We start from the raw sequence: 12,500 nt of genomic DNA on the forward strand, positions 1-12,500 counted from the left end.
CACACTCGCACACACTCGCACACACACACACACACACACACACACACACACACACACTCGCACACACTCGCACACACACACACACACACACACACACACACACACACACTCGCACACACTCGCACACACACACGCACACACTCGCACACACACACTCACACATGCATGACTGTCCTATTTCACCCCCCACAGCACATTACTATTACTGCCAGTTACATTATCAGCACAAACACACTCAGACTGTGTGTGTGTGTGTGTGTGTGTGTGTGCGAGTGTGTGTGTGTGTGTGTGTGTGTGTGTGTGTGTGATGTAATCCCAGCAGTAAATATTAAATCAGAGAAGCAGCTGTGCGACGTTGTTGAAATAATTCAGACTGTTGACCGTCCCAGGTGTTTTAGTGTCCTCAGCTGCCTCCATTGTTTGAAAACACGGTCATCATTAATCATCTTTTCAGAATCTTTTTAGCAAATGTTTGCCTTTATTCAACGCAATTTCATGTGTAACGTTTACATGCACATAATATTCAGTGTTTTGTCCTTTTATTCTGAAAAAGACGACATTCCTCTAAAGCCTGGTTCCCACGGCAGGATAATTAGGCCGATTTTAGCCCCGATTCCCCCCTTCTGACAATCTTAAGGATGCTCCGATTATGGTAAAATAATCTGATCAGATATTCCTGCCGTGTGTGGTGTGTTAAGACTGCTCTCGTCTGCTCGGAAGGACGTCGGGACCGCTCCCATCTCAAATCGGGGATATCCAACATGTTGGATTGTTTTGGCCCGATTCCTCCTCGTGTGTGGTGTCCCCCCGGGGACAAACGAGCACGCAGCCTGTGGACTGTGGCGTGTAGCCAATCAGAAAGAGAGGTGACGAGGCGGCGAGGAAAGCACCGGGAAACAACATCAAAACAGCCGGCGGCACGGCACACCAGAAAGTCCTGTGGACGTCGGAGATAAGTAGAGCAAGTATAGTCCATGCTGGCGTTGTCTCCACTTCTTTGACCATCGCCTTTTCTTTTGATAACGTTCTTTTTAACTTTTTGTTTTTTTGTTTAACTATCGCCACTGCATCCTCTCCGTCCACCATGATTGTTTACTCTGAAGTCACGTTTGATCTCGAGGGATTTTGCGAGATTTCCCGTCTGACCTGGGAATGCTCGGGAGTCAGATCGGTTTGTGTGTGATGTGTTGTACCACACGCTGTACGACCAAAACTGTTAGACCCGTGATTTTTTATCGCCGTGTGTGGGGTCTCTCAGGATTGGAAAACCGTCCGATAATTTTAAAATCGTCCCGTGTGAACCAGGCTTAAGTTGTTTACACGGCTAATTAAAGTGAAAATTACGCTAATATTCCCGTTTACATGCAGCTGTTTAAAAACAGGATTCTTTCCAAAGTTTTCCAGCGGTGGCGGACTTGTTGGAGCGCGTGAACGCAGCCTCCTCCCTCTTTCATTCCTTCCACCAGCTTGATATCCAACAGCCTGACAAGCCAGACCCACATCAAGATGTTGGCTCTGGGAACGCACCATAAGGTCAGTTACACAGTGGATGCGTCGCACGAGCGTGGCGTTTCTGTTGCGTCTCAGAAGCGTGGCGGCTGCGTGGATTTTTCTGTGTCCTACACACCAGAAGCGTGTCTGACGCGGCGCTGCTCCTGCTGCTAGGTACAGGGAGGGCTGATCTCGGGACGTAGCGCCGACACATTCAAACTCTGAAAAATGGGTAAGTGGGCTGTCTGTTTATAACAACTTAGTGTAGCTGTAAAGAGCCTATAGAGCCTCTCTGATGTTGGACCGTCACTCAGAACACACACTACATTGTTATTGTAGCCTATTCTACCCTTTATATATCGGCTTGTTCCCCGTATGGGGAGAGAGTTTTTAAACATAAATATATAGCCTTCTGATCTGATTAAAGTAAGACAACGTCGGCAGTACTGACTGCAAAATATGTTACAGAATATTATTATTAAATATTTGAAAATCTTTTCTCAGAATTTTTTTATTACATTTATAGCTACATTGATGTCAAAACCTTTTCAAACACACACACACACACACACACACACACACACACACACACACACACACACACACACACACACACATTTATAACATCTCCAGAGCCGCGATGCTGCTGGATCAAAAATAGAAAGTCTCCAAAGATAGAAATATATGAAAGTAACATCTGAGCTGGATTAATCAGATTCTGTTTGTAGAAATGTCAACAGAGAGATGTGTGTGTGTGTGTGTGTGTGTGTGTGTGTGTGTGTGTGTCTCTCTCTCCATCACTTTCACTCAGCCGTTCTCCTCCATCACGTCGCTCCGTCGCTCGCTTCTCATTTGTCATCATTATCTCTCTCTCTGTATCTTCATCATCTCTCCTCGAAGGACATCTCCTCTTCCTCCTCTTCTCTCCTCTGCCTCTCACTGAAAAAAATCTTTATCGTATCGATGTTGATACGATGTTGACACGATGTTGACACGATGTTTACATGATGTTGACGGAGCCAGCGGTGCCAAATGAAATGCTAAAACTGACGAGTGAGCGTGTGAAGCCTAATAGCTGGTTTGATTTGCATTGATATGGATCTTATCTCAGTTAACTATTAGGCTAACTGACATAAAACCATGTCAATCTCTAGGTATGGTGAAGGATATGTGATGATGTGGGGGTATGGTGAAGGGTATGTGATGATGTGGGGGTATGGTGAAGGGTATGTGATGATGTGGGGGTATGGTGAAGGGGATGTGATGATGTGGGGGCCAAGGGAACTTTATCAGGATGCATAGTATCCTGGATCCATGAAATAACTGGCCTTTCAAAATAAAAATCTGCCTTCCTCTATGGGAATTTAGCATAGGGGTGTGTATAATTATGGCCCCTGTATTTTAAGAAAGAACATTTATTTATTTACGATACATTATTCATTCACAAAACAAATTGGTGTCCTTAAAGGTCGGATTTTTCCTCATTTTTTTAATTAAGGCATTAAGATCAATTTCCAAAAGATGATTTTTTTATTCCTCTTTTTAGTCAACTTTAGCATGGGTATGAATACTTATAAGCAGCACTGTATATATATATATATATATATAGTAAGTCTCGTGGTTATGACCCAATCGTTAGCCTATTTTTATAAAAAACGTCTGCTATGGAGCCATAACGTAAGGTACAAGGTAATGGAGTCTTTAAACTCTTCAGATGTAAAGTTATTCGCTGTCAAAGTGACGTCAAAATGAATGGCAGTCAATGGGATGCTAACGGGAGGTGATGGCTTGGTAGCATCAAAATGGCGCCATAGGAGCTACACGTTCTGTGTACAGGCTTACCCCCTTGGTTTTCATTTTTTAGCGCTGCCTGCTGTTATGGAGACGTATTACGTCTCGTCTCTTCGGTGTGTTCTGAGGAACTTTTTAGACCAACTCGGGGAGACTGATCAGTCCAACTGGCTTTTCTGCCGACGGTCTGCCGTCTGGTCGGTGTGTAACGGCCTTAAAAGTGTCTGCCCTTGTGTTGTACTTGCAGAGCGGTGGTTTGAGCGTTATGGCGAGCTGCAGGGTGAGCTGCTGTGCGTGGAGCTGGAGAAGGAGCGCCAGGGTTTGGGTCTCAGCCTGGCGGGGAACAGGGACCGCTCCCGCCTCAGCATCTTCGTTGTGGGACTCCAACCGGCCGGACCGGCCGCTCGAGATGGACGCATCCGGGTCGGAGATGAGCTACTGGAGGTGAGAACATTTACATCACATTTTATCAGGACAACGCCAGAAAAGGGAACAGGGTTTCCGCTGGGTCTTAAAAAGTCTAAAATTGTAAGTATTGTAGAATCAATATTGTGTTCTAGGTCTTAAATAATTTAAAACCGATCTTAAAAACGTGATGATTTTGGCTGTCTTGACTTGTCACAGCGAGACATGCGCACGGAGAGAGGAAGACACACACGCACACACAACCACACACTTAGTGCGTTTCACTATCTTTGTGGGGACCTGTCATTGACATAATGCATTCCCTAGCCCCTTACCCTAAACTTAACCATCACAACTAAATGCCTAACCTTAACCCTTACCCTCACCCTAACCATAACCTAATTCTAACCCTAATCCTAAAACCAAGTCTAAACCCTCAAACAGACCTTTAAACTTGGGGGGGTCCAGCATTTTGGCCCCACAAGGCTGTGCAGACCCCACAAGTGAACTCCTGGTTTTTGGACCCCACGAATATAGCTAAACAAGAAAAACACACACACACACAGTGCGTTTCACTATCTTTGTGGGGACCCATCATTGACATAATGCATTCCCTAGCCCCTTACCCTAACCTTAACCATCACAACTAAATGCCTAACCTTAACTGATTTTATTCTTCAGCTTCGAAGTGCAAGTTTAACAATAGTTGGCTTTAAAAGAAACAGAATTTAGGGCTTAGTTGATGTGATAAATGTCTTGAATTTCTTTCATAATGGTCTTAAAAAGTCTTAAATTTGACATGGTGAAACCTGCAGAAACTCTGGAGAAGGGATGCCGTTTAACTGTAGGAGTGCTTGGAGTGGAAGGTAGCTACTAGCTAAATGAACACGTGATTGTTGTGTAAAGTACGAAGTAGAGACAATACAATCTGGGAGTCAGATTGCAAGTCGCTCCACTTCTGAGACGCTCCCGGTGTGGTACGGTGCGTGGCCGAGGACGGGACAAAACCACAGACACCCCAGTAAAAAGTTAACTTCAGGCTCTAGTTAAAATGAGACGGAAGATCTTGGTCTGGGTTAAAGTGAAAGTCTTGTGTTTTCTCCTTAACTTCTTCAGGACATGATCACCTGTTTCCTGGGTGAAAGTCTTGTGTTTTCTCCTTAACTTCTTCAGGACATGAACACCTGTTTCCTGGGTGAAAGTCTTGTGTTTTCTCCTTAACTTCTTCAGGACATGATCACCTGTTTCCTGGGTGAAAGTCTTGTGTTTTCTCCTTAACTTCTTCAGGACATGATCACCTGTTTCCTGGGTGAAAGTCTTGTGTTTTCTCCTTAACTTCTTCAGGACATGAACACCTGTTTCCTGGGTGAAAGTCTTGTGTTTTCTCCTTAACTTCTTCAGGACATGAACACCTGTTTCCTGGGTGAAAGTCTTGTGTTTTAGGAGCCAAACACCATACATGCTTTCAGTAAGATGCTTGAGATGCTGAAAGCCTGTTCTTGACCAGATGCCATCCCCTCCGAATATTAACACACACACGGGAAGGAAAACAGCGTCTGTGTGTAATCACATTTTACATTTTACATTTTGTTGCATCACCTCACAGCTGTGGATGAGTTTCCGATTTATTCAGAGAAACTCTGAGATTCTCTCTCTCCATCTCTCTCTCCTTCGCTGGCCCCTCATTATGTGTCAGAAGCGCTATGAAAAATTGATGTTCGAGCCGAGGAAAGCCTGGACATTTACACACTGAAATACACACGCGCACACACACACGCCCACACACACACACACACACACACACACTAAAACACACAGCCTTTTGCATAGATGAAAGACACATTAGTGCAAAATCCACATAATCTAAAGAGCGCACATTTTGATTGTGTAACTGACTTGTTTTCTATCCAGCTTCAGTATGTGTGTGTGTGTGTGTGTGTGTGTGTGGATGAGTTATTGATTTAACATTTAGAGGTGCTGGTGGCTCTTGGCGTGCTGTAGTTTTACGGCTTCGCAGCTCAGTGACCTTTCAATTAATGGCTGTCTCAATAAAGTGTGTGTGTGTGTGTCTCTGTATGTTTGTGTGTGTGTGTGTCTCTGTATATATGTGTGTATGTGTGTGTGTGTGTGTGTGTCTCTGTATATATATATATATGTGTGTGTGTGTGTGTGTCTCTGTATATGTGTGTGTGTGTGTGTGTGTGTCTCTGTATATATGTGTGTGTGTGTGTCTCTGTATATATATATGTGTGTGTGTGTTGTGTGTCTCTGTATATATGTGTGTGTGTGTGTGTGTGTCTCTGTATATATTGACCCTTTGCAAACACGTCACACGACCACGTGACGGCGCCATGACGGACGGCGGAAGCACAGGCTAAACAGTAGTGGACGAGCAGAAAGTTTCATAGTTTCAATCAGTTTGAAATACGTAACACTAAATAAACTGTATTTGTGGCTTTATATGGCTTCTTCTATTGAACAACAAGTTGTCGTGCCGTTATCGGTCGAGGTAGGGCATCTGGTAGGTGCTCACAAAGAGCAGTATTTGGAGAAGTTGGAGATAGCAGGATTGGATACAGACCCTTAATTCGTTATCCCTCCGTTTTCACGGACCTCATTAAATCACAGAGTCTGCCCGACTTCAGTCCACACGATCTGGACCACTATGTGGTAAACGGGGTACCCCCATATACTGGTGCTGATCTCAAAGCTTTTAAAAGTCTGGATGCTAACCAGTTCTTTGTAGCTGGCTGGGTTAGAGGTACGTGATGCTACGCTAACGGTGGGGGGAGGTACCTCATAATGGCAAAGATAAGACATCAATCTAGGGTTTATTTTGTATTAACATCTATTCTTTACTTAAAGGAGAATTCCGGGCAATTTTTACGTTAATCTTGATCGCTATAGCTACGCGAGTACTTTCGATAGAAAAACCCCCGACCCTAATCAGTGCAGGTAACACGGAGACGCTGCAGCTACGTACTACAAGCGTCCACTGAGCTAAAACGACAGTGGTCGGGGCAAGTTTTAGAGTGCCTTTGTGCCTCTTAACAGACACAAAATGCAATTAATATGTCTGAGCCACATGAACAGGGCCCTTACGTGTCAACAAGATGCGTTTTCAACTCAGACATTGTTTAAATTCACCTACCCAGGTCCCTGTCTCGATCCTGCTGGTAGCTAGCTTGCCCTGATAGCTGATAGCCGTTAGCTGCTAGCTGCCGTCCGGTGAGTGTATTCAGACAGGCTTCTGTGATAATCATCCCAATAATAATCCGCGGAGCGGCAGTGGTGTGGCTATGTCCTCCAGAGGACAGGTCATGTCACGTCTTGAAGTTTATTCTCCCCTAAAAAAAACAGTAGTGTGGTAGTAGCTGGACGGCACTCACCGGACGGCAGCTAGCAGCTAACGGCTATCAGCTAGCAGGGCAAGCTAGCTACCAGCAGGATCGAGACAGGGACCAGGGTAGGTGAATTTAAACAATGTCTGAGTTGAAAACGCATCTTGTTGACACGTAAGGGCCCTGTTCATGTGGCACAGACATATTAATTGCATTTTGTGTCTGTTAAGAGGCACAAAGGCCCCGACCACTGCCGTTTTAGCTCAGTGGACGCTTGTAGTCTGTAGCTGCAGCTTCTCCGTGTTACCTGCACTGATTCGGGTCAGGTTTTTTACTATCGAAAGTACTCGTGTAGCTATAGCGATCAAGACTAACGTAAAAATTGACCGGAATTCTCCTTTAAGTAAAGATTTATATATCACGTAGCCCATGTTTTTAGAGGACATGGTCGGTCGTGGCTACCCATACCGTTGTTCACTGGGTGTGCCAATGCAACTTCCTAGCTAATGGATGCCTGAACACATCCCAGCTCTTGGAAGTGCAGTCATTAATTATCTATCACACGTTAATCCATGCAGTAAATCACGGAGTGTCTATGATCAGTAGTAACCACACATAATTGTAACATCTAGCCATCTTCTTATCTGTGATTATATTCGCTGCGTAGCCTATGTTTAGATTTGACCGGTGGATATTTCGACGCGATGGGCAGCAGCTAGCGAGCCGTCCAAAGCTAGCTGCAGCTAGCTCGTCAGCTAGCCGGGGTAGGAGCTCCGCAGACCCGCATTTAACTTGTTTTTTAAGCTAGTTTCCGTGCCATGTCATCTTTAATTTAACCGATATTTTTTGTATGTGTGTTAAGTTAAATGATCAATGAAACGGCTTTCTTCTTTGGATATGTAGCTAGGTCAGTGAATAACCGATGTTAGCTAGTTATGTGGGTCATCATCGGGTTGGACCTGTTAGCTGGTTAGCACGGCAGCTAGCTGGTTGAGGATCATTTTATTTATCACTCATTTCCATTTGAAACAGAAAGGCAATACATACACATGCTTGTGTTGGTGAGGATTACTCTGCACATTGTGAATGTGAGAACACAAACACGAACGAAAACGTACGAGTTTAGCTTGCCGTCCATCTACAGCATATAGTTCTTCCGCTGTCCGTCATGGCGTTCATAATTCGCGCGAGTGGAGCGTGACGTCACGTGCAAAGGGTCAATATGTGTGTGTGTGTCTCTGTATATATGTGTGTGTGTGTTTCTCTGTATATATGTGTGTGTGTGTCTCTGTATATATATATGTGTGTGTGTGTGTCTCTGTATATATATATGTGTGTGTTTCTCTGTATATATGTTTGTGTGTGTCTCTGTATATATGTGTGTGTGTGTGTCTGTCTCTGTATATATATGTGTGAGTGTGTGTCTCTGTATATATATATGTGTGTGTGTGTGTGTGTGTGTGTGGGTCTCTGTATATATATGTGTGTGTGTGTGTGTGTGTCTCTGTATATATGTGTGTGTGTGTGTGTGTGCGAGAGACTGTCGCCTAGTATTGCAGGATATCACACGAGTGGGTGTGCATACATTTTCGTACGAATCATGAGAATGCATTGTATATATAAGTTGTTTAAGTATTATTTGACTTTACTTCTAGAAGAAATGTGTGACTTCAGTCTCCTAAAAACAGATGATGATCAATAACTTCTGATCCCGTGAAGCAGAGACGTTAACGTGACGTTTGTGTGTTTCTGTTCTTCAGATCAACAGCCAGGTCCTTTACGGGCGGAGCCACCAGAACGCCTCCGCCATCATCAAGAGCGCCGCCGCCAAGGTGAAACTCATCCTGCTCAGGTAGGACTGCAAGGCATGCTGGGAAAACACTTTCAAAGTAACCAATCAGATAGCAGAGCCTCTTCCTCACTACTTCCTTCATAAACTCAATCGCGATGCAATTAAGGGCCGCCACGATGCGATTAATTTTTTTTAAATCGCATTAATCGCAGAAATTCAGAGAAATTAAAAGAAATTAATGGTTTGACAGCCCTATTTAGGAGTTACTAAACACTATATTGACTCTGGTAAGGATAGGGATTTGTAGTTTTTTAGTTAGGTACTTGGAGGAATTGTGCAATAATTGCTCAGTGGCCAGCAGACCAGACTGTGGTCGTACTGCAGGTACACTGACAGACTCAGATTATTATTCTAAGTGTCTGACAACATTATGAAAGGATCCCTACAGAGATAGACCTTTTAGTTAAAGAGTAAGATCCTTTTAGTTTAACATGGAACACCCCCGAAATCACCATCACCAAACTACACCAGACTCCATGTAAATAATCACTACTTTTATCGTGTATAGAGCCAGCATATTTCCACCAGACTCCATGTAAATAATCAGTACTTTTAGTGTATATAGAGCCAGCATATTTCCACCAGACTCCATGTAAATAATCAGTACTTTTAGCGTGTATAGAGCCAGCATATTTCCACCAGACTCCATGTAAATAATCAGTACTTTTAGCGTGTATAGAGCCAGCATATCTCCACATGTAAATGGGTGATTTAAGGGTTTATTTCAACCAAACCAGAGTGGTGATTGTTGGAACAGTGGAAAGATGAACCAAGACGACTTTGTGTGTGTGTGTGTGTGTGTGTGTGTGTGTGTGTGTGTGTGTGTGTGTGTGAAAACACACACTCTATACACACTTAAAGTAGTGATTATTTACATGGAGTCTGGTGTAGTTTGGTGTGGTGATTTTGGGGCTGTTTCATGTTAAACTAAAAGACACATCATCTTTATTGCCTTTTCGTCGCCTTTTTGCCACTTTTGGTCACCTTTTTTGGTGCCTTTTCGTCACCTTTTTTGTCGCCTTTTTGCTACCTTTCGTCACCTTTTTCTCACCCTCTTTGTTGCCTTTTCGTCGCCTTTTTGCCACTTTTGGTCACCTTTCGTCACCTTTTTCTCACCCTCTTTGTCGCCTTTTCATCGCCTTTTTGTCACCTTTTAAAGACTATTTTTTGGGGCTTTTCCCTTTTATTATGAAGTGACAGTGGATAGACATGAAAGGGGGAGAGAGATGGGGAATGACATGCAGGTCTATCTCTGTAGGGATCCTTTCATAATGTTGTCAGACAGAATAATAATCTGAGTCTGTCAGCAGCAACAACAGAACTTTTAGTGGACGCTAACTGACTAATGGGGATTAATGTCCCGTGTTGACTCTGGAGCCTGAACGCAGCAAACAGCCATCAGTCAGAGTGACGGAGTCTCAGCTCGGGCCGGTTCGCTCATCCGTCTGTGTCACACCGACGCAGATGTCTCATTATTCACCTCACTGCAGACCCAATCTAGCGGGGGGGTCTCGGGGTAACGCTCCATTTACAGCTACTATAGCAACTATTTTTCAAGACAGAAAATGATATTTCTTCAACATTTTTGTTGCAATAAGATGCTTTTCTTCTACATTTTTGGTGCTTTTTCTGATGCTTTTTCTGTGTTTATTTTCAAATTTTTCAACCCCTTTTTTCAATTTTTTGGACACTTTTTTGACATTTTGTCTCTATTTTACATCCTGTTGTGCGAATTCTCCGAATGTCATCGTTCTGAAACCTGAACACAACAAATGTTGAGGACGAGTTTATTCCTCCTGACACCTAAAGAGAGACAGAAACTGTCTGATGTTTCTGTCTATAAGTCCCATAACATAGGTACAAACTGTTTTTTCGTCGCCTTTTTGTCACCTTTTAGCCACCTTTTTGTCACCTTTTAGCCACCTTTTTGTCACCTTTTTGTCACCTTTTTGTCACCTTTTAGCCACCTTTTTGTCACCTTTTTGTCACCTTTTTGTCACCTTTTAGCCACCTTTTTGTCGCTCTCTTTGTTGCCTTTTCATACTCTTTTTCTCACCCTCTTTGTTCCTTTTTCGTAGCCTTTTTGCCACTTTTGGAGCCTTTTTGTCACCTTTGTTGTCGCCTTTTTTCCACCTTTTGTCGCCTTTTTGTCGCCCTTTTTGGTGCCTTTTGGTCACCTTTTTTGGCGCCTTTTTGTCGCCTTTTTGTCGCCTTTTAAAGACTATTTTTGGGGCTTTTCCCTTTTATTATGAAGTGATGGTGGATAGACATGAAAGGGGGAGAGAGATGGGGAATGAAGCAAAGGGTAGCACTATTATGGGACCACTAAGGCCTATTTTTAAAGTGGCCATATTAAGCTAATTTTCTTGTACTGCACATTGCTGCAGCTCCTCTTTTCACCCTGTGTTCAGGTCTCTGTTTTAGCTACAGAGTGAGACCTCTCACTGCTGTAACATCTTTGTTGGCCGTCGCACATGCTCAGTAGCTAGGTAAGGACTACATGAGCTAGCTAGCTGTTTTTCCAACTTCAGTAGTACAAGGCAGGATTAGCCGGGAGACTTCTTCTAAATGAGGGCGCACTTCCAACTTTGTGTGAATACCTGCAGAACAGGGACATGGAAGTAGTTCTTTTGTAGATTAGGGTGAACTAGTGTGTGTTGTAGCAGTGTTTTGCCATTGAGAACGAGCTAGCATGCTAACGGTTAGCCCCCTAGCCCCCTCGTCTCGGCTAGTGACGTAGAAAGCCGTTCAGATTTTGACCAGCTCACCCGGAGACTGAAGGCAGGACACATTCAGAAACCGTATCTCACTCTAAACAGCATGGATGGTTTTTTTTCCAAGTTTGTATGCGTGTGGAAGCACCAGAGACACAAAATAACTCCCCAAATCCCAGAAAAAGTGATTTTTTTCATAATATGGGCACTTTAAAGATTTGGGGGCGGGAGTCCCAGAGTCTTATCTGAACCTTTCAACGTTAATTAAATTGAGAAAGTCGTTCATCCGTACGTTGTTGTACGGAAACACGGATTAAAATCTACTCTCGCAGACTTCTGAAGCTGCTTTTGTGATCGTTTGATTGCTTTTAAAAACCAATTAAACTGTCATCGGCGTTGTCACACAGACGTGCAGAGGGGAGGGGCCGGCACGGTGACAGTTAACCGTTTCTGTTTCCATGACGATGCTCTCCGAGGTCTCGACATCCATCCCATCGCTTATTGCCACGGCGACCTTTTTCTCCAGAGATAAATCATTCAGCGGCCGGCCTGGATTGCTGCGGGGGCGAGTGAATTGGCTCCTGCAGCAGCGAGTGTATTAGTTGTGTTCGAGGCCAACTGGGGTCGCTGGATGGTTCAACTCTGTGGGGGGGGGTGGGGTGGGGGGGGGGGGGCGGGGGGGTCGGGGGGGGGTCGGTCTGGGGGGCTGGCGGGGGTGGGGGGTCTGGGGGTGCGGCTTGGTGGGGGGGGGGGGGGGGGGGGGGGGGGCGGGTCGGGTGCGGGTGCGGTGGGTGCGGGGGGCGGTCGGGGGGGGCGGTGGGGCGGGCGGTGGGGGGGGGGGGGGGGGGGGGGGGGGGGGGGGGGGGGGGTGGGGCGGGGGGGGGTGGCGGCGGGGAAGACACCTCT

General features: G+C 44.8%; 1 protein-coding gene across 1 annotated transcript in view; it reads left to right on the forward strand.

Moving 5' to 3' along the window:
- Window positions 1-12,500, forward strand: part of patj (PATJ crumbs cell polarity complex component) — a 116,859-nt gene that overhangs the window by 87,305 nt on the left and 17,054 nt on the right. Inside the window, exons 28-29 of the mRNA XM_036007708.1 lie at window positions 3,530-3,726; window positions 8,789-8,880. Of these exons, the coding sequence (XP_035863601.1) occupies window positions 3,530-3,726; window positions 8,789-8,880 (289 nt within the window). The remainder of the gene's footprint in view (window positions 1-3,529; window positions 3,727-8,788; window positions 8,881-12,500) is intronic.

This window comes from Sander lucioperca, chromosome 11 (genome assembly GCF_008315115.2).
Source record: "Sander lucioperca isolate FBNREF2018 chromosome 11, SLUC_FBN_1.2, whole genome shotgun sequence".
Classification (NCBI taxonomy): domain Eukaryota; kingdom Metazoa; phylum Chordata; class Actinopteri; order Perciformes; family Percidae; genus Sander; species Sander lucioperca.